The sequence below is a fragment of the Eretmochelys imbricata genome, chromosome 10, assembly GCF_965152235.1.
Source record: "Eretmochelys imbricata isolate rEreImb1 chromosome 10, rEreImb1.hap1, whole genome shotgun sequence".
Classification (NCBI taxonomy): domain Eukaryota; kingdom Metazoa; phylum Chordata; order Testudines; family Cheloniidae; genus Eretmochelys; species Eretmochelys imbricata.
In genome coordinates, this window is record NC_135581.1 from 11,345,856 (window position 1) to 11,372,813 (window position 26,958).

The 26,958-nt window shown below is 43.8% G+C and overlaps 1 protein-coding gene across 9 annotated transcripts in view; it reads left to right on the plus strand.

Annotated features, from left to right (window-relative positions):
• Positions 1-26,958, plus strand: part of TTYH3 (tweety family member 3) — a 100,952-nt gene that overhangs the window by 26,898 nt on the left and 47,096 nt on the right. For all 9 annotated transcript variants that reach the window (XM_077829011.1, XM_077829017.1, XM_077829015.1 and 6 more), the window contains exon 2: positions 21,726-21,895. In XM_077829011.1, coding sequence (XP_077685137.1) covers positions 21,726-21,895 — 170 coding nt within the window. The remainder of the gene's footprint in view (positions 1-21,725; positions 21,896-26,958) is intronic.

The window sequence follows — 26,958 nt, forward strand, 5'->3', positions numbered from 1 at the left end:
CTGGTAACATTTTTTTATTAGCAATTGACCAGTCAGAACTGTGGTGCAATGAATGGCATTTTTGTCCTAAGTGGGCACTCATTCTTTTAACTGTATTTGTTTGCGTGGCCCTCATGCCAATATCAACCCATTAAATTTTGTCAACTATTTCTCTAATGGGTTATAGAATAGCTAACTTTTTTTAATATGATGGTTTGTAGCCTACATCTGTGCTGCGAACAGGGAAACATATTTGGAAAAGCAAAATAGCAGTTCAGGCAGTTGTGGTTTAATGTACATGCCACGTGTGGCGAAGTAAGTGGAGTAAACTCTTAACAAAAAGATTGAGGTCAACAGTGTTTTTAAATATTACAGTATTGTTAGACCACTGGGTGAAATGAAAATAGATAGATTAATCTGTCTTAAAAGCTACAGAATATCTGGGTGAAAGGATTTTCCATCTCTGACAATACCAGGGTGGGAGAGGGTTAAACTAGATGCTCAGAGAGAGCGTGGTATAGCTAAAGCTGTAGACATTATGGATCACTTGGATTTCATACACACTTGTGCATTGCAGTGAATGGTGCCCGGTACTCTTGCTTCTTTGCTAGGTCAGTAGAAATAGCTGGGATGTGGCTCGTCTGAGTTTGATCTGAAGTTCTATCTGAAAGTAGCTTATGGGAAAGAGGAGTGTGGGTGAGCACAGTGATCATAGAATATCAGGGTTGGAAGGGACCTCAGGAGGTCATTTAGTCCAACCCCCTGCTCAAAGCAGGACCCATCCCCAACTAAATCATCCCAGCCAGGGCTTTGTCAAGCCTGACCTTAAAAACTTCTAAGGGAGGAGATTCTACCACCTCCCTAGGTAACGCATTCCAGTGTTTCACCACCCTCCTAGTGAAAAAGTTTTTCCTAATATCCAACCTAAACCTCCCTCACTGCAACTTGAGACCATTACTCCTTGTCCTGTCCTCTTCTACCACCTGAGAATAGTCTAGAACCATCCTCTCTGGAAGCACCTCTCAGGTAGTTGAAAGCAGCTATCAAATCCCCCCTCATTCTTCTCTTCTGCAGACTAAACAATCCCAGTTCCCTCAGCCTCTCCTCATAAGTCATGTGTTCCAGACCCCTAATCATTTTTGTTGCCTTTCGCTGGACGCTTTCCAATTTATCCACATCCTTCTTGTAGTGTGGGGCCCAAAACTGGACACAGTACTCCAGATGAGGCCTCACCAATGTCGAATAGAGGGGGACGATCACGTCCCTCGATCTGCTCACTATGCCCCTACTTATACCTCCCAAAATGCCATTGGCCTTCTTGGCAACAAGGGCACACTGCTGACTCATATCCAGCTTCTCGTCCACTGTCACCCCTAGGTCCTTTTCCGCAGAACTGCTGCCCTTCGGTCCCTAGTCTGTAGCTGTGCATTGGGTTCTTCCGTCCTGATGAGCATGTCTGAATGTGAATGACTCCTCCCTATTGCCAGTGAAAGAGCTGCAGCCTGATTCTGTGGGTAGGGGTAAGAGTGCCTCAGTTGTACCTGGTAACAAGTGGCCGGTGTGGTAGTGCACTGTCACATGAGAAGACTTCCCTCATAAACTGCAGGTGCTGCTCAGCACTAGACTCCCTGCTTAACAATTTTCTCATGGGGAGTTGCTGATTTAAAAACTATTGACGCAATACCATTTGAAGTATCTCTGCCAAAACAACAGATTACTTGGCACCTGTGCCATCCCTCCCAATTGCTCCGACCTCACCAGTATGAGGTATTTTGGGAGACAGTAGCTGTGAGATAGAAAACGCCTTCCAGAATGTAGGCAGGAGTTGAGAATAGCATTTCATCTTTGAAGTCCCGCCTCGTTAACGTGGGCAGAAAGATTTTTGTCTCAATAGAGGAGTTCTATGGACTAATATAGGAATAAATAGCCTGATGGATTTTTCCTTTTGCTAAGTGTGAGTTTAGAAAGGCTACTCGTATAGCTAGTTATACTACAATAGTGCTCACAAGGTGATAAGCTCTTCTATGTTTGTTTGGAAATCATTTCTCTGTTGTGACGAGATCATTAAGGAGTCAAACAATACACCAGGGGGAAGGGAGAAGTCTTGCTTAAACACCATGATCCAGTAGATGGAGTAAGTAGTTTTGGCCTTCTTGTCTGAGCCACTCCCGACATCAGAGATGCTGGCCACATTAGGCCATAGACAATGTGTTGATTTGGTGTTTTCACATGGCTGAGCTGTGCAACTGATACAAAAAACCACCCGCGTCTTCTGGCTGGTGGAGAAAACCCTGCACTCAAATTAATTTGTCCTGGTTAAAAGATGTAGTGAAAAGACCACTATCAAGATCCTAATTATCCTAACTTGATTGAACCTGATTGAAGACTTTGTACACAACTTAGTAAGAACCAGCTTGACCCACCACAGCTTTTTTGAGAGGAAACGCTATAGAGTGCTATTACCATGCAATATCCTTGAGAGCAGAGCCTGTATAATCTCCATCGCTTATGGAGTTTTGAACTGTTTGATCAGTTATGGATTTTTACTTGCTGCTAACCTAGTAACCTGAGTAACAGCAGTGGGTCAACCCACAAATTGCAGTGGATGCATTCTTCTGAGCTGAATACAGCTTTCTGACTACTGCAGATGTTCACTTGATTTTAGATATTAAGGGGCACCTTTTCCTAACTACTGTTCTTGAGGATTAAAGCTTGCCCCCTTAGCTCCTAGGGGCTAGAAATACTGAGTCAGCAATAATATACTTAGTCTCTGAGTTGAAGTTTGTTCTAACTTCTCTTGTTGCTGTCTAGCCAACCACTCTCATGGATGTGTGGCATTAACTGACGGATCAAGTAGTACTATATAAACATCCAAAAACAAAAAGTGCTTTGATACAAACACTATACAAATGGTATGGAGCAATGGGCTCCACTGAGAGCTGAGTCAGACCCTCATATGAAGAGTACCTCATGATGAATGTGGCCCATGTCGTTCTTCCCTTTTATTTTCTGTTCTTACAGTTCCCACTTTATCTCTGGGAATGTCTACACTGGCCTCTGTGCTGAAATTTCTCCAGGATGCTACTGGTGATGCTGGGTCTGCAAGTGTACTGGCAGTAGCAATAGGGGGAGCACTGGAATAGACAGACAACTGATGTTAGCCACTGTGTCCAAGCCTGCTAGGAGCAGGTTTACACAACAGCATACTTAATCGCTAGTGCCTGTCCACTGTTGCATTCCTATGATTCTAGTGGTGGGGGGGAAATGTCTATGCCAGCATAAGACCCCTGGAGAGCATTCAAGGGTTGTTTCTAACACTGAAAGCTAAACGCTGCATCAGTGCTAGAGACACCACTTCTTAAAACTGCACTTCAACTTTTTTTTTTTTTTTGCACTTTGAGGAGCTGGAAATAGCCTTGTAAGTTACTGCGGCAAACTTTATCTATCCAGTGATTCTGAGTGTGCCAACTATAGCTGCTGCTTTTGAGTGATGACAAATGCTTCTAATTTTCACCTGTTCGCTTTATTGTCTCTGCACTAAGTTTCACTGTCTTCAATGTCTTTTCAGATCTGTTTGTACAGTAACACTTGAAAAGAGTTATTTCCATTGTCACTCCCTTCTTGCCTTGCTTGCCTAGTAGAGTTCACATAGTGCATGCAGCTCTAGTGACAGTCACATTTAGAGGGGTGGGGGAGGGTGTTTGAGCGAGAGAGAAAGAGACCCCTTGTTTCAATACCTTGCCCATTTTTTGGTAAGAGACTTGCTTTGAATTGGTTCATTACAAGCTGTGGCACTGTAGAACTTTTGCATCTTCAGAACTGTTTCACCCATTGCTCCGGGGAGAGGCACTACAGTCCTAGGACTGCATGCAGACTTAGCACAAAGTCACAGCTGTATGAATAATGGCAGAAGGGAAGAGAAACTGGCTCCTCCTCATACCCATTTGTCCTGGTCAGGAGCAGATGGAGAGGCAAAGGTGGTGACAGCGTGTTAATGGATTTTTACAACATGTAATGGCCATTCATTGAAAGTACTGTTGTAGTTTTTAAAACCAGCAGTCCCTTGTGTGTGTCCCTCCACATATGCTCTTAGATTACTTGTAGCCTGGTGGAAGATGAGAAGACAGTATCTTGATACTTAGCCAGCATTAGATATTTAGCACTACCTTGCATTCATAATACCCATCTTCATAGTGGGACATATATGCTTTCCCCACCCAGTCTCAGTTGTTTCTATCAAATGTACCAGTGGATGTATTTTGAGTGTGATTACTTTTGTTCTTTTTTTTTTTAAGAAAAGTGGGTGGAAATAGCCCTGTTGATGTAAATCTCCCCTTCAATCAGCTCTTAGCTGAGAACGAGGATGAGAGCCAGCACTGTGTGACCAGACCGCTTACGCTTTCTGCAGATGTTTGGTAACTGCTAGTTTAGAGGACCTCTTTCCCCACACAGATTAGAGAACAACCACTTCTTCATCTACCTTTCAACTCCATAACGATGGGCAGGTTTCTCCAGGTATTCAGGACCCAAACGACTCAAGGAGTTCCACAGACTGGGCCAGGACCATATGTGATGTAGCCTGTGGAAAGATCATTCCATTTTGGTTTCAGATCTCGGGCAGGGGGTATCCTTACATGCTGGTGTCTGTAGTCTGTTTGTTTGCAATCTGCTCCACTTTATGCCAATTAGGCACCATCCTAGAACTAGCGCTCCTAAGGTACCTGTCACCGTGGTGTCTATTAGTCATAGAAAGCAGTCATTCAGCATATTTTTATCTCCATCATCTCTCTTGTTTTTTCACAGTTGCAGCAATTTCCCCATCCTCAGTCAGGTCTTCTCCCTTAGTTGGAAAGTGATGAGAAATGACTAATACTGGTTTTGGTAGGTGGGCGGTACTGGAGGAAAGCTTTAGTGAAGTGGTGGGTTTTTGCCTGTTAGACCTGGTAAATGTCCCTACATTTGGGCTCTCTGGAATTGGTCCGCTGCCTTGCCTCCAGATCGTAACACGTTTTGTTTCAGTTTTTGTGTGGCTGTAGTGGTCAAACCACTGGATCAAGTAACATAGCACAGTATGCCAATTCTACAAGCCCTGCTTCCACTTGAATCTGGGAGAACACGATGCTTGTTGGCTGTTGGAAAAACTTCTGCTCTGACTCAAATGTCACTGCAGTCTGGGAATCTAGAACAGAGCTATTCCTTGCTATTCTGTGATTGCTGTGCTCCCTTTCTGGGTTAGTGGAGAGAGAAATCTACATGGATAATAGTGCTGCCCAGCAACCTTTCTTTTCAGGGGTCAGTGCTTGAGTTTCTGCTTTACAATTGATTTGACCTAAACTGACTCATTTTCAGGTAGCATTCTTACAATGTCAGCATTGTAAATAGGATAATAGATCTGACTTGGCCCACTGATTGAAGGATGGGTGTCTTGAGCAGCCTTTGGCATTGTTGTGAGGAAGCGGGTGGGCTGGCTCTCCTCTGTTCCGTTGTCGTCCTCCTCTGCAGACCCACATACTATATTCTCTTCTCCCCCCTTACCCAAGACGTGAGGCAGGGAAGGGAACAGAAGAGAACAGGATGATGCTATGTGCTTGTCTAAAACAGGCTAGTTAGGCTGACACGATTCAACTGTTTCTGCCTTTTGTGCAAAGGCACTGCCTGCTGCGATTGTTTTTTTTTTTTTTTTTTTTCCCCCAACCTCTGGGTGGGGAAGAGATCAATATTGTGATTATCCAGAGTGCCGAAGCAATAGTGGTGTCATGCTTTGCTTGTGGGCATGTAGTGGAGGAAGGATTGAGATGCGAGCTCTCATGCACGCTGCCAACCTCCCACCTCATTAGGTTTTCGTGTTGCTGTGCAGCTGTGAAATTCATCAGCCAATCAGCAGCACAGCATCAAGGCAATATGGCCCACTGAATAACTCTGTGCCTAGTTTTATCAGTCCGAAGCATTAACTTAGAGTAGAACCTCAAAGATGCAAACACCAGAGTTCCGGAGTGACCAGTCAACCAGACACCATGTGAAAACAGAAGTAACCAATTAGGCAGTGGGGGAAGCAAATACTGTTCTGTGCCTTTATTGCATTTTAAAGGTAGGCACATTTGGGTGGCCTGTTCCCACCTCCATGCTCATGGCACCCACTTACAGCTAGGAGTTGAAGAGGCTGTGATTTGCAGGCAGGAGCAGCACTGGGATCTACACTGCTTTCCTGTAAGCCATGGGTGCTGTTTTTACACACACTCACACAGTGTATGTGTGTATGTATAAAATCTCCACCCACCCCCATTTGGGTAGGAGACAAGCTTGCCCTACCTAGGAAGGGAGCTGCCTCTGGAACCTGGCCCGGAGTTTGGACTGCTGGAGCCAGAGCTGTTTTGTTCAGAGTTACAAATGCATCAGACAACCGCCATTCCCGAGGTGTCCATAACTCTGAGGTTCTGCTGTATTTGCTACCTTTTTCCCTGTGGGAGGAGGGGAGTAAGAATAATAGATATATGGACTCAGTTGTGTATAAGACTGAGGGAGAGACTCAATGGCGGAAAGAAGTCTTCTGCAGTCAAGGCAGAAACCATGTCAATCGCAGTTTACTGGACAGTTGCCCCACTGATATCTGGGCTTCTTGCATCTGTGTATGATGGGACCTAGTCTCTCCTGATTCATTGCTGCCATTTGCAGTCGGAGTTTCATGCAATTCAGTGCAACACAAGGGCTTCTGAAAAACTGCCAGTGTAGCCCTCAGGTGGGCAGAATTCAGGGCACTGCTATAAGAGGGGAATCCAGTGAAATTTGACATGAGACCTCTGCTGCTCTGCATGTATGTCTGCCCCAGGCACGTAGTATACACAGTGCAGACTTCTTAAGAAGCTGTGGCGTTGTGAAATAGAGAGGCATAGCTTGCCCTTGTCTTATGAAATCTGGCCACCTGTACCATTTTAGCCTCTTGGAAAGTGTGTAGTAAAATTGAAAACTCAGCATCCATGCAGACTAGTGGCACTTTACTAAATGCATGTTTTCTCAAACTAATTTTCTAGTCCTCTTTCGTGCTGCATGCATGCTGCTTAGTGCTTTCTCCTCCCTGATTTGCAGTGTTTAATGTTGAAGTGCATTCTCCCTATAAGCTTGCTGGGTTTTGTTTTTTTGTTTTCCTTTTGCATCTCCTTCTCCCTCCCCCAGCTTCAGGTCTGCCTGGAAAAAGTTCTGTACACCTAAGGCCATGTATGTACATTTCAGAGGCTCATCTCTAAGCTACTTAAGCTTGAGTGTTGTACTGCTGCATTCCCTTTGTGATATGAAATAGGAGTGGGTGGGTGGGAAGAGAAAGGACATGCTTTGTCTCTGCTTGCAACCCGCTGCTGTGCACAGTTAAGTTAAAATCTGACTCTAAATGGCAGGCTAATCACCAGCTTTCTTCACCTTCTGAGCTCCAGGGAGGTTATTGGAACAGCAGTGTGTCCCACTCTTCTCTTGTCAGCTGTGTTTTAAGAACAGTGTCTAAACTTGGTTTCTGCTGAACTGTGTTATGATAAAGTGTGACTGGCTGATGTGGATGGATGTTAAAATATTAGAAACTGCCTTTTTTTTTTTTAAATGGGATTTGGCTCCATTCACGCTAGCCTTGTCAGACCACATTGTAAACCGCTTTAGATGGAGTCACTCTTCAAACACGGCTATGAGGTCAGTGTAGGTGGAGCCTCTAAACAGTTGCCAGGAAATCCCTTCCTGTGAAACAGAACTGGAAACTTAGTGCATGTAAATAATTGTTCTGAACCATCTATGCAGGAACGATTCCAGTGATTGTGGTGTCCTGAGCAGGCTGGAGGCATCCTTAGAGGGTGGCTGGGTGGGTGTGGGTTTTTTTTTTTTTTTTTCTAGTCTACCTGTCCTTCAGATGTTTCTGGTTGCTAGCACAAATAACACTGCAGACTAGCTAATGAGTTGTTTAGTCTATTTAGTTCACTTTGGGAAGAAACTTGTTCTGCAAGATAGTCCAGGAGCCTGCAGGCTCCCCAGAACTCAGCATGCAGAGCAGAGGAATTGTGCAATGGGAGGAATACACGTGCCTGAAGACTGACACAAAACTGGTGGCTATACTATTTAGGCTCATTGGCATTGACAGTTTCCAACTTCATGGGCAGATGAGCTGTAACATAAATTAATAGTTTTGATTTGAAATGAAAGGAGATCAATGTCACTTTTAAAATGGAGGGACTATGGAGAGACACTTTCATTGTTGGATGATTATTCTCCAAAGCAGATTGCGCCCTCCCCCCTTTTCCCCTCCCCCCAGCAGCCTTGTGGCACCCTACTTACCCTGCAACTGCTCTTAAGCTGCTACTATATGGTTTGACCTAGAAGTATATCACTTCAGTGCATATGTATTCTTCTCTTATGAATGATACTTAAGACTTTAAAAGCATATGGTCCCCTCTAATTATCATGACAACTGGACAGAAGAAGCAGTGACTCATCATGAGTGCTTACCACTTGCCAGAATGCTCTTCTCAGGGACATACTGTCTAACGCCCTCTGGTTGCCGAGAAGACATCTACAGTTCTGTGGTGCTAAGTGAAGGAAGGTGTCTCTATTTAAAACTCTATTTCCCTTTAGCGTAGCTTGCTGGAGGCCTTAGTCATTTCCAGCAATTGCTGAGGAGCCTGCACCAGGAGTCTGCCATACTGAGACAAAGAAGTGGTTAATGAGGCTTCCAGTCTTGTCAGTGGTGCAGAAACACAGGCTCCAGCTGTGACTGTGGTTGGTCTTGGCTGGCTTTAATAGCTTTGATCTTGCTGCTTCCTGTGTGTTACAGGCTCTAAGTGGTAAAGGTTTTTTTGTTTTGCTTCTTGATTCGAAGGCTCCTTAACACTAAATATCAGTTGCCTTGTCTTGGAGCTTAGTGTGTAGTGTAGACCTATCCTTTTGTGAGCTGTCTTCCTCCCTCTTCTTCGGCCCCACTCCCTAAGGGGGAGAGCAGATGGGAAGAGTTTTTCTTTACTGCACCTAAACAAGCTTTACTTTTTTGTGTGTGTGCTTCCCCCTTCTTCTCTGCCCCCAAAATATCCCATGCCAGAAGGCAAGGAGGAAAATTCCTTCCTATACAGATTCAAATACTTTTGAAGGGGAAGTTGAGGATTTGTGCCCATCTCAAGTGAAGAGTGCGGCTCTTGATTGTTACAGATATACTGCATCTAAACATTTAACAGCCTGTTATGCTGTTCGTTCATGCTGGGTCACTTAAATTCCATATAGTCAGTAGACAGATCAGGGATCTGTATTATCTCTCCTCACCTCTCCAGTCCTCCCATTCATAGTTTAAAATTTCATCAGAGAACTATTGCTTTTTCTCTTCTGTTTTCTGTTTAAAACCTGCCATCTTCCTCCAGAGTAGCTACCCTCATACATTAACATTGGCCTTAAATAGCTTATTTTAAAAGAAAGGGTCAAGTGAGCTGGTTTGCAGTGGATTGATTATTTTATTTATTGTTTCATCTGTGGAAGGTCCCCCATCAGTGTAGCTAGCAGGTTGCACTTGTGCAATGTAGACTGGTAGAGCAATTTATTTGTTTTGGTGGAGTTAGAAACCCATGTTATACCCCCTGTGCAAACAGTAAGTATGCTTGACTACACCAAGGGTTTGCAGCCATACCTGTGGCTGGCTACGGAGGATTGCAGATGGGGCAAATCCCAAGTGTAGACTACTCCTAAACTTTCATTTTAAAAAGTCTCTTGCCTTTTGGTTGCAAGGATAATCTGCAAAACATGAACCAAATGTAAACAATAGTGACAGCCTGAGACAGTAGTTGTGAGTGCTATGAATTTCCCCATTCATCTTAATGGTGTGTTGGCTCTGAAGCCTAGTTGTGGTAACTTTTAAACTCTTAACAATATCACTGATAAAATGATTATCCAGAGTTAGGGTGACCAGACAGCAAATGTGAAAAATCGGGACGGGGGTGGGAGGTAATAGGAGCCTATATAAGAGAGAGACCCAAAAATCGGGACTGTCCCTATAAAATCGGGACATCTGGTCACCCTACTCAGAGTGCTTTATGAAGATCATCATAATAGACTCTGCAGAGCGTCTTTTTTTGGGATCTAAGTGGGTAGAGGTAGAGATCACTTTTTCTGATTTAGTCCCTGAAGACTGTACTGTAAGAGCTGATATTATGGCAATCCTCTCTATTCTTGAGAGAGAGCTTTAATGTACACTCTGTGTGTGTGTGTGGGGGGGAATATTTTGATACCCTGGTGATTGCCATTTTGGGGATTGCCTCTTTGACGTGCTAATGCCATGAGAGAATGTTGTTGAATTTATTCCCACATTTCAATTAAGTTGCCTTTCTACTCAACTAACCTTATACTACATTGATGTCTTGGTGTTTGACTTCTGAATACCCCTCAAATTACACAGCATCGTATAAACTGCTTTAATGTTGTGAAAGTTATCCCTGATCAGAGAGTAGACAGCAGTGGACCTCTAGCAGATTTAGATTTAGAAACCTAAGCAGGATTAAGATGAATTTCTTCAAATGGTTCCTCACAGCAGTATTGTATGTCAGCATTTCAGAGGTGAAACTTTTCTAGAAATGATCTAAGGACCCCATAAACCCTATTGGCACAGCGTAGATCTCACATTCAAAGGGCACATCACATTCCCACACTTCTCTAGCCCTGGACTCTTCCCATTTCCTATCTGTTATGTGAATAAGTTTGTGATGCTCCACCAGCATCTGCTATGCATTACTTCTAATTCCACTCCGATGGCAAGAATTATTATTCCTTGTGTCAAGTCACAACTTCTTTGAATATACCCAGATGTTTGCTATGTTTTGCAAATAGTAACAGTTGCAGAGAGTAATGAACACCTTCTTTGATGGCATCCTTTTTCTGCTCATGCAAACTTCTGAAAGTCAAAGCCAAACCGAGCAGGGATCACTGTGGTGATCTAGTCTGACCTCCTGTCCATAGAACATCCCCAAAGTAATTCCTGGATCATATATTTTAGAAAAACAGCTGATCTTGATACAAAAATAGTCAGCAATGGAGAATCCACCATGACTCTTTGTAAATTGTTCCAATGGCTTATTACTGTTTAATGTATGCCTTATTTCCAGACTGAATTTGTCTAGCTTCAACTTTCAGCCATTGGATTGTTATACCTTTCTGCATTATTAAATATTTGTTCCCCATGTAGATACTTAAACTGTAATGAAGTCAGTCCTTTAATCTCTTTAGTCTTGCCATATAAAGCATGGTTGTAGTCTGAAAAGTGATTGGGTAAAAGTAATACCACTCTGTTTGGCAGATCTGCTCCCTACATGAAATCATCTGCTTAGTTTAGGAGCAAAATGTATCTTACTGTTTTTTAATTCCCATTAACCCTGCTGAACCGTATGAGCTAGGGAAGTGAGCGGGATTCTTTTTCCACCTTGTGCCTAATCAACAGCATTGTTACAGCTGCGCAAAATTGTTTGAAGGCAAGGGGTGAGAGGTATCGCAAAGGGTATGATTTGTCCTGGCAAAGCTTTTTAGGGGAGGTGATGGGAAAGAAGGGAAACAGCTTGACTCTTACGTAATGAGGTGAGTTTGTAGGACTGGTAACTAGAATGTGCCTTTTCCCTTGTAAACCCGAACACCATTAATGGTGGCAAACTTCAAAACACAAAGTGTGATAGTTTTTTTTTTTTTAATTGTTCTTTAGAGTAGACCTGTACTTCAACAAAATCTGCACAACCAAAATTCCGTTGTGAAGAGGAGAGTTGTATAGTTTCCATCACTCTTCTATGGAAGCTTTTTCTTTTGTGTTAGTTACAGGAAGAGATCTATTCAGACCACTTCCCTTTCAGTTTCTCTTGATAAGCCTCCAAATAGCGAGGTACTCAGTGTTGAGAAATGTTTTGTTTTTAGGTGGAGATGCCATTAGCAGAGAGAACAAGGTACATTGGAAGAAAAGACATACATGTGCACATGCACTAATTATGTATGCAAGTGCATGCATATATTTAAGAAGCATTGTAAAGTGGCTTCTTTCCATAGCAGAGCTTTTCAAATACTGCATATGGTACTGAATCCTTAAAGATATTCAAAATGTAGCCTAATTGTATTTAAAGGGAAACCAGCTGAGCTGTATTATCTACAGCTGTCACACTTATGGAAAAATATCTTCTTCATTGATGGATTTCCGTTCAGCTAATTTTCCGTGACTGGATAAAGCTTGTTTTGTTTCTGACCCATATAGATCTGGCTGGCTGCCCTTGCTCCTTCCTTGTTTTGTTTTATTTTTTTTGTTTTTGTTCAAAGCTGTCCTCCAGTCCTTCATATTTGACTTTCAGATAGTGACTGTCACAGGCTGTTTCTATTGGGAAAAATCTGTGACTTTTCCACCTCCGCCCACTTTGGGGAGAGCCCTCTCTTAAAGGCCCCATCTATGCTGGGGCTCAGTGAGTAGTTTAAACTGTGTTTAAACACTGTTCCAGCTAAAGTTGTTGTCTTTTAATCATTTGGTTGGCCACAATGCAAGGGAACAGACTGCTCTGATCCTGAACTTGATCTTTTTCCTTCATATTGGCAAAGGTGTGGGCCCTTTGTATGCAGAGTTCCATGGGAGAAAGACTCTGGGCTGACCAAAGGAGCAGGGATGACTGCAATTATGGAGCGCTGCATCTAGCCATCTCTGCTGGATGCAAGTATGCCATAGCAGAATGCCCTTGAAGTTATGCAGTGTGGTGCATGCTCAGGTCGAAAAGGGTTTCTAAGAGGGTCCCATACTCAGTGAGGACAAAAACAGACTCTGCAGGAGGGAGAATAGATTAACTCTTTTCTAGCCTCCAGTAGCATCTGGACCTGTCCCATAGGTATTCCTTATATGCAAAGTGCTATATCCACTTCCTTCAGATTTCAGCAGTGCCTGCCCTGTAGTTGGAATGGCAGATGGTCTCCCTAGTGACACCATTCTGTGTGTAGTGACAGGCAGCTAGAGCTTCTAGAGGGGTGTAGGGAACAATTCCCTGCCAATGCAGGATAGAATAGGCTATTAAGTCTCTGCATTTCACCTTGTCCCTTGCCCCAATATGCATGACTTTGCTAACTGGCCAGAAGGGCTGAGTGTTTTCACACTAGTAACCAGGAACACTAATGTCATGAGCCAAACCTCCTTCAGTGAGAGTAGGTGGTGGTAACTCCTGGCGCACACGGAGATTTATTACTTATTTTCACTCCTGAACTACTCTCTTCTTTTATGTACTGAGTCCATGGGTCTAGTAGATGCTCAGAGGAGTCTACCAAATTAAGAGGTAAAGGGCTGAATCAGTGGCTAGCTCAAAATGAAATTCCATATGTATCTTGACTTGTATGTGAGAGCTGGCAGAGCGAGTTAAAGCATTGATTTCTTACATCTGGAGTCTTGGCTTCAAATTCTGGCTTTGGTACAGAGCTAGTTCTAGGAATGTGCAGACCCAGGATGTGTGTGGTACCCTCCCTCCCCGCAGTGACCTAAGGGCTGGGATGAAACTGGTAGAAATTGGGGTGCCTTTTTAAAATTCGCTTTTAAATGGGTCTGTTTAGAATGAAGAGGCTAACAGGGAGGGAGTTGGTTGCTGGGGCAGGAGAGGAGTGGGGATTAAGCCACTGACTCCACCTGGAAATAATTTTTCCTTTCTTTAAGATATTTAAGACCTCCTAGTGTTGGGGTCATGTGCTTAGGTAAAAATTACTTGTGTACATAAAGCACTATAATGTACCAACAGGCAGCTGGGCACCACTGGGTCTTGCCTTTGAGAGATGTAGGCCTGGAACAGCGAGTTAAACTCCGTTAGCAGACCTGTGTATGTGGGGGAAATGTTGGCAGTGGAGGTTGCACTACCTTTGTCCGACTTGTGAGGACACTAATACTTTTCTTTTAACTGGATTAAGTGCACTATTGTCCTTGTTGCAGGTCTTCCTGCATGCACCCCCATAGGTGTCTGGCCTCAGTCTCTCAACTTGCACACCCTTACACCAAGACTTGGGTTACAGCCCACTGTGTACCAACCCTGACTTTCAGCAGGTCCAGTTGGCATTTAAGCCCTGTGGTTGACATTTTCCCTGGGAGTTGAGACTAGTAGTTAATAGTCAGGCACCACAAAGCCTTCTGTCACAGTGTTGATATTAATAGCAGGAATACAGCTTTCAGAGGTGTGGGTTAAAGGTGAAACAGACCTAACCACGTGGCTCTTAGCTGCTCCTGGGCTAGATGCCTAGGCCTGCTTAGAGAACCTGCCTGCTCTCAGCTCCTATTTCTCCCAGTCTGTGTCTGCTTGTGAGCTCTTTCACTGACATCCTGGGCAATCTCTCCTACTCACCAAAATTTCCTCCCTCTCTAGGGCCTTTGAAGTTTTGTAAGGGCTTGTCTGTCTACACTTACAGCACTGTAGCGGCACAGCTGCACCACTGCAGCGCTTGGTGAAGATGCTATCTATGCTGATGGGAGAGCATCTCCCATCAGGGTAGTTACTCCACCTCCCTGAGAGGTGGTACCTATGTCGATGGGAATTGCCTGTCTGTCAGCATAGCGCTAACTCCAGGTATAACTACGTCGCTCAAGGGTGTGGGAAATCAAAAGCTGAGCGATGTAGTTATACCAACATAAATTGATAGCACAGACCAAGCTTAAGGGTTTAATACTCCCTTTGATCTCTCTTCTCACCATATCACGTGGCCTGGGCCTGTGAAGTCTCCTCTCCATGGCTATAAATGGTATTTGCCTTTTGCAGGGGTGTTCTTTATCTGGGCCTTTGTTTCACTTTGTTCTTGGTTTCTTTACCTGTCCCTCTTGATCTAACTCCATAGCAAGTAACTCATCATAAACAACCACACAGGAACCTGTCCCATATTAATAAACACACATTTTCCTAGTTTATCACAACTGCTTTCCAGTTTCTAGTTGGCTGGCAAACTGCTTAGTGAGGAGGAGGTTTTGATTTTCTACTTTTTAACAGAAAGCAGAACTGTCTGTCCAAGGAGGTAAAACTTCAAATGGAGGAACCATTGTGGGCCAGGAATAGATGTGCTAATCCATTGTGTATTTGCAGTGTCAGAAATGATGTAAACCTGTAGTAGTTGAGGTAGGGAACTAAGAACCACAGACGCTAGTGATGGAAGAGGCCCATTGGGGTCCTCTAGGTCAGAGGTTCTCAAAGCCGGTCCGCTGCTTGTTCAGGGAAAGCCCCTCGTCAATAGAAAGGTAAACTGGTTTGTTTACCTGCCACGTCCACAGGTTCGGCCGATCGCGGCTCCCACTGGCCACGGTTCGACGCTCCAGGACAATGCTGGCCGCGGGAAGGGCGGCCAGCACATCCCTTGGCCTGCACCACTTCCTGCAGTCCCCACTGGCCTGGAGTGGCAAACATGCGGATGCGGAAGGTAAACAAACCGGTCCGGCCCGCCAGGGGCTTTCCCTGAACAAGGGGCGGACTGGCTTTGAGAACCACTGCTCTGGGCTATCCCCTTGCCAGTGGGAAGTCCCTTTATCTTAAGTATTGCAGATTGTTTGTTTGGGGACAACCTGCATCTATGTTACTAATCTGGTCTGATCTGTACCGTAGGGAATATGGGAAAGGGGTAGCTTCTGAAGGTGAGGGCCCATTCCCCTGACAATCTTTGTCCCAGTCCTGCAAAAGTGGAACTGCTTAAACACTGATGCATCTTTGTTGCAAATTCCTTTCCAGAAATCTAACACAAGCCCCAGAAAGGAAATCCACCTTTTCAGCGAGAATGCTCATTTGACAAGCTGCCAGTTCTGAGCTAAGCCTCATTTAATAAAGCTTTTAGTCTGTGGGGACCTGTCAATAGAAGCTGAATTTGGAGAGAGTCTTATTCTTTCCATAGTGTGTAGAGGCTTTCAGCCGTCATTACAGAGAAACAGGAGAACAGCCGCCAATTTAGAGGGATACCCCCCCCCCCCATAGTAAGGGAGTGTTTCCTTTCTGTAAAATGGAGATTAGAGTGTGGTAGTTTAATGTTAACCCATTGGAACATCAGTATTCCATTGCTGATTCATATGGCTTGGGTTTGAATTTGCAGTTAGAGAAAATACCAGCTTCATGTTAAATTAATCCTTTGCACTAAGTGGTTTGGGTTCTTCTTAGCTAACGTTTGTTTTTTTTTTTTAACTGGGGGCCACTGGAATGAATTCTAGACCTTGCCCCCATGTGACCTGTGGTAATTAAGGGGTCCAGCCTTACTTGCATCACCCTTTATTGTTGCAGCCCTGGCGTTCTACAACCATCTGGTAAGACCTTTGACTAGTCAACTTCTGGAGCCCACGTACCGTTAGCGGCAGCAGTTTGTTTCATGTACACTGACCAAACTGGAATACAGGCCTCCAGTGCTGAACGTATGCATTGTAAAATGGGGGCTAGAGTGGCAGCGGGAGGGGCAGTGATGGATGCTTAGTCAAACTCTAATTGCAGTCTCAGGGCTTATCTATGTGCAGACCCTCAGGAAAATTAATCTGAATTAATGAAAGCTGCACACTTAAAGCAGACTAATTCCAGTGCATTAAACCTACTGAAGTGAATTAAGAGAAACTATCCCATGGTCTGGGGAAGACCTGGAGGGTCAGCTGCTTCCTTCACGTTACCAGCTTTAAGAAACTGTCAGTACTGAAAGGCGATGGGCAGCGTTTGCAGTGGATAGGAGAAATAGGACTCCTTACTGGGCTTCTGAATGAGAGATGTGTGCTGGCCCTCTTTGTGCCAGAAGCCAAAGTGGAGGAAATAGCTCTGGGACTACTTTATATCCTCATGATGTCGTGTCTCCCTTCCCCACACTCCTTACTGACATCACTCACTGGAATAAATAGATATGAGTGCTCTATTGGCAGTGGACCAGTTTGCTTCATTTGCTCTTCTGAGTGAGCATCTTTCTCTTCCCACACTCCTTTAACCCCTCCTGCTTTTATTTTATATCTCAAGTTGCTTGTGTAATGTTCCTGCTAGATTTAGTCACAGATTGCAGGGAAAGCTTTCTTCTGGCAAAGGCTAATTATAAAGTAAACTATAAATAGTTCACAGTCCAGGAGTGATTAAACTAACTGTACTGTTGGGATCCTCTCAAACTGTAGACACTTATGGATTTTAAACTAACTGTCCAGTGGACTGAAATAGTTGAATTTTAAGCAGAAGCAATTTTTTTAGCTCACTGGTGGAAGATGCAACAAAGGTATATTGCAGCCAAATTCTTATCACAGCACTTAACTCTGATAGTTTGCTCATTGGAGTCCTGTCTCTGTAGTTTAGCCTGTACCAAATGTCACTGTAGATGAGAGAGCTTCTCACTAACCGTTGTACACCTGCATTACAGCAGTGGATGAAGTGTAAGTGTTCCTGAAGTGTAGAGTAAGTGGGTGTGTTTGGTTTGGGCTTTGACAAGTCCAATGGGAAAATCAAGGGCATCTCTCTTGGCTTGCTGTTGAGGCCATATAACTAACTAGCACTATATTTTACTGTGGTAGTGAAAATGACTGGCTCTCTCATGGATCAATAGATTGTGATGTGGGAAAGTTAACTCTTCCAGTAAGTACTTCGTGCTGTTTTTCAAGGATATGTGAAGGCTTTGGTGTCCTCCTTCAGAAAAGTTTAATGGAAGCTCCATGTTGTACTAAAATAGTGGTGTATTCCCCGGGAAATTATTTTAATCTGTTTACTGGCAAAACCTGGCTGCTGTGCCAATGAATAGAACTGGCACCAGAAAATGAAGTTAATGTACCCTAATAAGACTTGAAATAAGAAATTGTGTGCTCAAAACCAACCTTCCAGACCTCCTTCCTCCTGTCTGCAGCAGCAGTCTTCGAACAAGTTTTGTTCGCTCAGTAAAAATGTGCATGGTTTTTTTTTAAGCAAATAAAATCCTGCCCTATAGTGCTGTAACTGCGAACTGAAGGGAAATGTTAACGCTTGCACCTGCGTCATCCTTCCCCCAGTTACAGTCTTTCAGAGGGAAGTATCTCATGATTTCAGTATACTCTGCCAATCCCTAAAATGATGTTTGGGCACTGGATTGGCTTTGACTGACTAGATGGGGAGCTTTTCTTTTCCAGGTCGCAAGTTTAAATTCTGGTTAGCTCAGTAGTGACTGAAAGTTACTATGTTGAAGCTGTTTAGTGGCCCAGGTGTGGGCTTCTCAAGCTCTCTTATAGGTAGGATCATCTTGGTTTCTTTCATTATCTTGTAGACCTCTTGTCCATATGCTGTTACACAGATCACTTCCCCTCCCATGCATGATGGTCAGATGACTTAGTGGCTGTAACAGCAACTCCTTATATGGAGATGTTGCTATTAGGAAAGTATTTATTTAGTGTATTTGTAGGGGTTTTTTGTTGCAATCTTAGTAGCTAGGAAAAAGGAGAACCAAAACCACATGACCAGCTATCTCTCTGTGGACTGCCAATGATCCGTGGATCACAGTTGGGAAATCTGTGGCCTAAGAACAATGAGTTGGTGATCTCAGCCCTTTCCAAAGGATAGGGGTGCACATCAATAAAACCAGTTACCCTTGGCACTATTACCTCCCCTGTTGATGTGATCTTAGTAGAGGTCCAAGAAGTGCACTGTTCTGGAAACTGAACTACCCTCTCCCTTCACAGTGATGGTCCCTTCAACTAGGATGATGTGGATGATCTTGCAAGTGCCCAGATAGTGCTAGCCATCCCCGGAGTGGCAATCTGTTCCCACTGTGCCCTTTCTCTTGCTCTGGGACTTCCTTTCTTGGCATTGGGATCTGGATGCTTGTTTGTTTTGTTAATGTGACTATCAATACCAGCAATCTGCGCAAGTGACGCAGCTTTCCCCGCTTGTATCTGATTCCTGCATTAAATGGGTGTTTGGTACACCAAAATACATAAATTTAAAACTACCAGGAATCTGACTGTCCTAGAGTCTAGCAAGCCTGTGGGAAGTACAGCAGGCTGTCCACTCCGGCCTCAAAGGATGGCAGTTCCAGGGCATCGAATCTCTCTGAAATCAGTGTCCTTTGGTTGTTTCTATGCTACCAGTGCTCCACAACCACTGCTTCCATAGGCACTACTACTGTTTTTATTTTGAAAGATTGCTGCTACAGCGTAGCTACATCTGCCAATCTGGCAGATACTACTTGGATTTACACCCGCATTCAAAGACTGCTCGATTTTGGCTTCTGCCAGAAGTGTAGTTACAGTGATTAAAATGTTGCCCCTTCACCATGTCTCCAGATAAGTATGGTTCCTGCATCGTTTACTATAATGGCTCTGATAGCTTGGGGAATCTGTGCTCTCCATGGTGAAAAGCGAAGTGCATAATTTTAAATTTACTCAGAATAATGGGGCCTTGAATATCAGGGTCTCCCAGACTTAGTGTTGCAGGATAAAGGGAGTAAGGGATTTATCCAGCCTTGCAGTCCCTCTTTAAATACTAGTAGTTTAATCCTGGCAAGCAAGCAAGCAGTGGCTAGTCTTTCACTGCCAGCGTATCTCTGGGTCCTAAATTGATTTGTTGGAAGGATTAGTTACTCCAGTCTTGTATGTCCATTGGCTGAAAACAAACACTTGCGCCTTGTGAAATGAACACAGAACCTTGGCATGCTCCTAGGTACAGACAAGTCCCAGTCAGCTGAATATTTACAGAGAAACAAATTAAAACTTTCTTCACAATCCTGACTTTTTTGTTTGGGTGCAACAAGTGACAGGAACCAATCTTTCTTATGGGGGGAAGTTGATGTCTCTGCATGCTGAGCTGCAGCATGAAACCTTCACCATTGAAGAAAGACTATGGTGTGTTAGGAAAGGGATGGATTATTAGTGAGGCTCCTGTTTCAGGCAGTAATGCTTCTCTGAGCGTATCCATTGAAGGGGGAATTTTTTTTCTTCCCTTGTGCAGTTTGTCTGGGACCATACGTAAGGTGTTTGTAAAGGAATCTCAGTCTGGCAGGTGCATTTATTTTAGTACTGTGTGCTGGTAGATGGCAGGCCTTGGGAAGCGGGAATACAGCTGAATACAGTTGCCTTGTTGAATACCCCTCTTTGTTCAGAAACTCTCAACAGCACACACCCCATGTGTTATGATCTAGTGAAGGGAACGGAACTCTCCCTTCTGTCCTCCCCACCCCCGTTTTAATAGTTTCAGCTGTGTGTATGATTCTTGGTATGATGTGTATCTTTCTATGTGGTCTGGTTAGGTATGTGTTAATCATCTGTAGTAGTTGTCTTCTGGTAAAAGCTGTGGATATATTGTCAAAGCCTTGGCTATACTATGCTGCCATGTAGGCAACTTGCGGTCCAACAGGCAGGCTATAAACTGATGCAAATCTCATGATGTATGGTTGACAGGTATCAAGTTCTGTCAAGGCTGGCACATGCTTGATTGGAAGTACAGTGAACTGTGCAGCTTGCAAGACTTCCCAGGACGCTAACGGAGCTGGGGGTAGCTATAAGACAGAAAGAAAGGGGGTGGGAAGGAAAATACAAATCTATAAACCCTCCCTCTAAGAGGCGGGTTACCTTGGCATTTTGTCCATGGTGTAACAGCCTTTGCTTAGAACCACATTTCATGTAACTGCAACATTCCTCAGCTCAGTTGTCTGACCAGGTAGGAGTTACAGGTGGGGTTTTTTTGTGGTGGTGTTTTTTAAATCAAATACCTCTTTTGTAATGTGGGATTGTAGTGAGAGAAGAAGGGTGGGGGGGAGGAGGGGCGGGAGAGATCAGGGAGATGACATTGTTTAAAAAAAATCCTTTGTTTTGTCCATGGTTGGTACAGATCTGTATCTAAACTGCAGACTACTAAGACGATTGGGTCAGCACTAAATCCTTGGGCCCCATTCCAGATATTAAAGCCACTTTTAAATTTTATTTGCTTTCTGGGTAGAATCTGGTTGTTGGTGACTATTAAATGCAATCAGCAGAAGTATCCCTTTTACTACATTAGTGTGGATTTGATAGAACGTTCTGAATGGAGCATTTGTTTGTTTTTTGTTAACGAATCTAGTTTCACTGAGATTCTGATGAGAAATTTGGAGTTAACACTGCACTCGTGTTTCTAGTTGGGTATCATTTGAAGGAAACCATAGACATGAATTGAAGTAGACACATACTAGTTCTGATAGTGAGCATTTCAAATTTATTGTATATTCCCATCTCCATTGGTATTATCCAGATGATCGTTTTTTGTCTATGTACAGTATGTGGAAGCATACAGACCCAGCTTGAGCCTCTAAGATATTGCTGCTCTGGGGATTGATTTTTAAAAGCAGAGAGTCTCTTTCAAGTGTGGATAATAAATTCCACCCTCTGATTCAAACCCACTTGTGCACTTGGATTTCTAGTCTTAGTGTTGCTCTACCATTTATTTTGGAGGGAATATTTTATTTGTGAAGATGAAGAGACCTGCAGAAATGGAAACAAACTCTTATACTCGTAGCTGTACAGTTCAACCAGCTGCCCTAGTACTGATCTCTGCTCTGGATTAAAGACAAATCTTGACTCATTCATGTGACTTGCAGACTCAGGAAGACGATAGTGCATCCATTATTTGTGACTTACTCCGCACATCCTCTTGTGAACGTATCTGTTTAATGAATAAGCTTAGTTTCATAAAGTCTTGTGTCCAGGGGTGGATTCTGTGACCTATGCCATGAGTGAAGAATCCCTGGGGCTCAGATAAGTCATCTGTTTCTGTCATATGTTTATGCTATGGAGGTGCCTCTGATGTAACTGGAATTTTTTTTTATTTTGTCTTCCTCAGGCCTTGTTGCTGTTTGGTGGTGTTGCTCTGTCCTGCCTTGCTCTGGATCTCCTCTTCCTCCTGTTCTACTCGTTCTGGCTGTGCTGTCGCCATCGGAAAAGTGAAGAGCACTTAAATGCAGATTGCTGCTGCACTGCTTGGTGTGTGATCATCGCGACCCTTGTCTGCAGGTGAGTTTACATTTTGTCTGCAGGGTAAATTAATGTTGCCTATTTTGTCACTGCCACTTCCTCCACTGCATCCCTCCCACACCATACATATGCTGAGCATCAGCCACTGACTCCGTGACTCAATATATTGGAAACAGCCTCCTCTCTTTTAGTGTACTCCTAACTTTAAAATCCAGCATAGACTTTTCTGATTGCTATTCCACACCTTACTGCATAATGGTTTGAGTCATATGATGACTATAAAGTGCCAGAAGAGCAGCAGGGTATTTGCCATTTACTTGCAGTTAACGAAGACCCTGTCCTGAGAGGCTTATCACCTAATTAAGATGGATGCAGTTCACATAATTATCAGGCCTAGTCAGGAATTTACAGTGGAAGCAGGTTTTCCTAAGGAAATAACCAATACATTGGGTAGGTGGATTTAGGGTTTTTAAAAAAAAAATAAAATAAAAAGCATGGATCTTTTTCTTCTTCCTTTGTAAATAGTATCCAGTGCTTGCAGTCCTGATCGCTCCATTTTTATCCCTTTGGTAAGACTGATGCACTACCTTAAGGGTCACTAGTGATGTTGCTAGTGTTGGCCACTAATGTTTTAATGCCAGAAACATTTGAAGGAGGTGAGGGGAGAATGGCAGCAAGTGGAAAAGGGAGTGGGGGAAGAGAATACAGTCCTATTGGATTCTGTTTTTGGGTTAGTGCAGACAAGGAACCCCACCTTCCAAAAAATTAGTGGCAGGAGTTAGGAAATAGAAAACTCAGTTAATTTCTGAAACAACCCAGGGCTTTATTTGGACAGTGTGGCAAAAACAATACACTGCAGCCTGCAAACTGGGAGTAAGTACCTCTGCACGTAGATCAATCCCTGCTCTTCCTTGACAGCACTTGGGCCTATAAGTGTCTCCAGTGGCCATAGTGCATACTCCCAAAACTAGTCCTGCTGTGGAGGTGATCTCCCAGGTGTGGTCATGATGGCTTATGGTTAGAAATACCATGCAACTCTACAGTATCAGATGAGCATGTGTCATCCTTGTTTCTAACTCTTAAAGTATTCTGAGAGTACTTGGGATAAGATCATGCATTCTTTGACTATGCAAAACTACCATATCAGTCAGATCAGGCCTTAATTTTCACTTACGCTGTCCTGAACACACTGATCAGGTGCAGTTTTAGTGAATCAACACTGTAAAAAGCTAGAAGCCTGGGAGAATCATTAGGGGGCTTGGGCTTTGGCTTTGGTTTTGGTTTATAGTTCTCCTTCCAGTGTTTGAACTGACAGGGAATTCTTCACCTCTGAGGAAAGTAAAGGGAGAGAAATGGGGAAGGGATTCTTTGTTTCTTCCCCCTCTTTCTCCTCATCTGGTGAATAGGTGGCTGTTCGGACTGCAGTATTCAGGTTTGCATGGTGGAGGGGCTGTATTCTGTGGATAAGGGGCTTAGTTGCCTGAGGAGGGATTAGCTTGTACTCTGTACGTGTTCACATTTGCTCTTTCCAGGCACAGGGCAAAGAGAATAGAAACCCTCTGAAGTGCTGGAGAAAGCACAGTGAAGCAGAGCAGTGTGTTCTATTGTGAGCATAGAAAACTGGGGATGGAGTCACCTTTAAAGGCTGAGATTTGCAATGTTTGAGAAGGGCTGGCATCTTGGCATACAGTGGCTTCTGTTCAGAGAGCAACTGTGCCTTTCTAGGGAAATAGAGATGTATTGAGTGGAAAGCTGGGGGGGAGAATAATTTTCAGAGGATAAATCTAAACTCCCCGTCACCTTGCTTGTTCGTGGACCCAGGAGCTTTAGCTGCATGAACATCCATTCCCAATTGATTTGAAAGTGCTGTGTTCCTAACCTTTTCTTACAGGAGCTCTCACTGATGCTATTTATAATTGTGCCCCTTCAGGCTCTTGGTAGCTATTGTTATGCAGTGTTTTTGTGTCCAAGGCATCTGCAGTAGTGAGGTTTTTAAACTGTAGAAAGGGTGAGATGGGAAATGTTGTGGGTTTCATGCCTCCCAAAGTAGGCAGGTAAAAGGTTAAGGCTTTGCACCAAAATTACTTTCAAACACCATTTTTTAGTTTTGGGTGTATGATCAGTACTCTAGAGAGAATATCTTCTGAATTCCTGAAATCTCAACCAGCTGCTTCAATGCTTGATAGTTTAGTTGTGTGTGTTTTTTTTGCCAAGCATGAATTGGGAGGCGTGTGTTGTTACAGCCAAGGTTTATGATTTGTCCAAGCAATACTTTTCCTTCCTCCTCCAGGAAAACTCTTGCTAGCCTCTTCATTTCACATTTGTCCCTCTTCTTCCACCTCCCCGAATTGATAACTGGCTAGCTCATGAAGCAGTAGTTCATAATCACTGGTGGTAATTGAAAGTGCTGTCCAAATGCTGCTTTCTCTCTTGCAAAGACAGCAGACCCTGGCTTTGCAACCTGCAGCTCTGGTAAGTTGCCTGTTTTTCAGATGACCTGCTGCCAGAGATGGGAGTACAAGAGAGTTTATGGCTGGCTAAGGAACACAAACAGTATGGACAACCCTTTGCTTTCTCTGCACCTTAAGGGTATAGATGCCACAGATTAGCTTGTGCTGCTATCCAGACTAGTTGACTGGGTATATATTCTACCGCAGGACTCGAAGAACTAAGGGTGGCAGACTGGCATCTGCCAATGTATGTTAGGGTGACTGGGAATTAGACTACTCCAGATGTCTGTCTTCCAGCAGCTGGAGAAAGAATATATAATCGACCTCTGGCTCTGGCTTGTTCTAGGATGGTGACAGAGAAAGTCTTCTCCTTTTAGCAAAACTGGCCAATGTGGACTATTGATGTGAGGAGTGGATGCTACCACTTTAGTGCAAAGATGATTTTTAGCTTGGCTGTTCAGACCGTGAAAGGTTCACAATGTCTAATCATTGAATCTCCTTTCAAATAAAGAGAACACAGTTGTGGCTGATAACTAATCCTTAAGTAGGAGGACAGCTAACTCTGGACTGTATAAGGACTCCAAAAAACATTGCTAGACTGGCTCATCTGTGTAGTATTTTTCTTCCCAGAGGGCCAGTTGCTCCATGAGCCTGCCTTTTGTCACTTCTTAAATATTCAGAAGCGACCTGGTGATCAGTCTTTCACATTGGGGGCGTGAGTGTTTCTCTCACTTCAAGCCCTGCACGCCACCCTGAAGGCCTAGTGTTACAGTAGTTTTCCTCCTGGATAGGAAATCAGAATGAGACACACCAAGGGCGTATTGAGGGACCTGATGCAAAAATAGATTAGGGGCCCCCTTCCCAGTTCTGAAATCCTAAAATGTAACTTACCTTTATCAACATGGAAATCAGAACATAACTGTCTTCTCCATAAATACTCCAACACAATATGCAGGCTGTCTAAACACAAGTTCTCTTTACACATTTATACAAAAATCTCACTGTTCAGTGCGCTAGTGCTCAATTTTATGGTGCAGGAGCTCTGCAGACATGATCTCAAGTTGGTAGGGGGGGGTGTGTGTGTGTGTGTGTCCTTGTCCGTGTCCCCAAAATCTATCTTGTGTGGATGTTTTTGTGAAATAAAGCACCCATATTCAAAAGCTAAATTATACTTTACCAGTAAATTTTGTCCAATGGAAAAAATCTGTGCAACAGCAATTGAGACTTAATACATTAGTAAATGCACATATAGTATCAACCTAAAACACAGGTAACTCATCTTTTATGCTCCGAACTTCTAACTAAATAGCAAAGCATATCCAGAGCACACGTGTAGTAGGTCAAAAAGCCCTAGAGCTTGCGTCGTCATTGTTCCTCCAGTTTCAAGTTGGTGCAGCTCTACTGGAACTAACTGAATGGCATTACCGCTGTAAAAGGTAGGGGAGTAATTCAATGGGGACTCAAACCCCAAATCTTCATACCTGCACCACAGTTTTGCCCATGAAACACTTGCCATTTGAGCACAAACAGCATTTGATTTGCGTTCACAAATAATGTGGCTGGGCACTAAATGCAAACAAGTGGTGTCATACATGTGGTCTCTCTGTCACGAAACCGAACATGAGGATCCATACTGCCAAGGTGTATTGTATTTTTTTTTTTAAACCACAACCTCCTCAGCACTTTTCAAAGATCGTGATATTTAATCCATTTTACATTACTATGGGTTGTCTGCTTACGTATTCTAGAAATTTTACTTGACCTAGATAAAGAGCTAGCTCTCACCAATATCTGTAACCTCTCTAAGGCATGCTGTTCGGATAGGGTTTGATCCTACCCTAATGAGGCAAGGATCACTGCTATGCTCCAGCTACTTTTGGGCCACTCCATAAACCCAGTTTAACTGGCTAAACATGCTAGGTTGACAATGGAAAATCATTGTCAGAGTTGCATAGGAGCTAGAGTGCACCTGTGAATCTAGCCTACTTAGGCGAAGCACTTTGTAACAGAATAAAGAGGTTAACTCTCATCAGGGCTGCACATGTCCGCCACAACAGTACCTGGGTCCCCCTGCCCCTTGTGCAGCCCCTGCATCTTTTTGGGTGAGCTCCTCACTGTTGAAGCAATGGCCATGGTCTGAATCCAGAGCAAGGGCCTGTGCGGACAGCATAGGGTGGCAGGTGTGGTCTGAGCATCCCTACAAGCAGCTCACACTGGCGTGGGGTGTGGTTGAGGTAGGCGCAGGAGTGCTTCCATGGGAACCTGGCTGGCGGGGGCCACTTCCTGCCCTGTCTGCCGAAAGGTAGACTGGCATAACTACAGTAGTGACTAAGGCAGAGTGGCCTCTGCAGATTGGGCTCCCATAACCTCCATGGGCTCTAATGTGACTATCTCATTGTAGCTGTGCCCCTGAGTCACACTGAGCCTGTCGTTGCCTGGAGGAGTCATGCTGAGTGGTGCAAAGCATGTCTCCTTCGCACTGTCAGGTGTGGGAGTATTCAGCCCTAGAGCACAGTGCTCTGAGATTGGCGGGTCTGCTTACACTCAAACACAGAATATACCTTTTCAGAACCTTCCTGTGTTCTCCAATGCATATCTGGTTTGTGTAATGGAACAAATATTTTACGTTGTAATACAAAGAAAATAAATTTT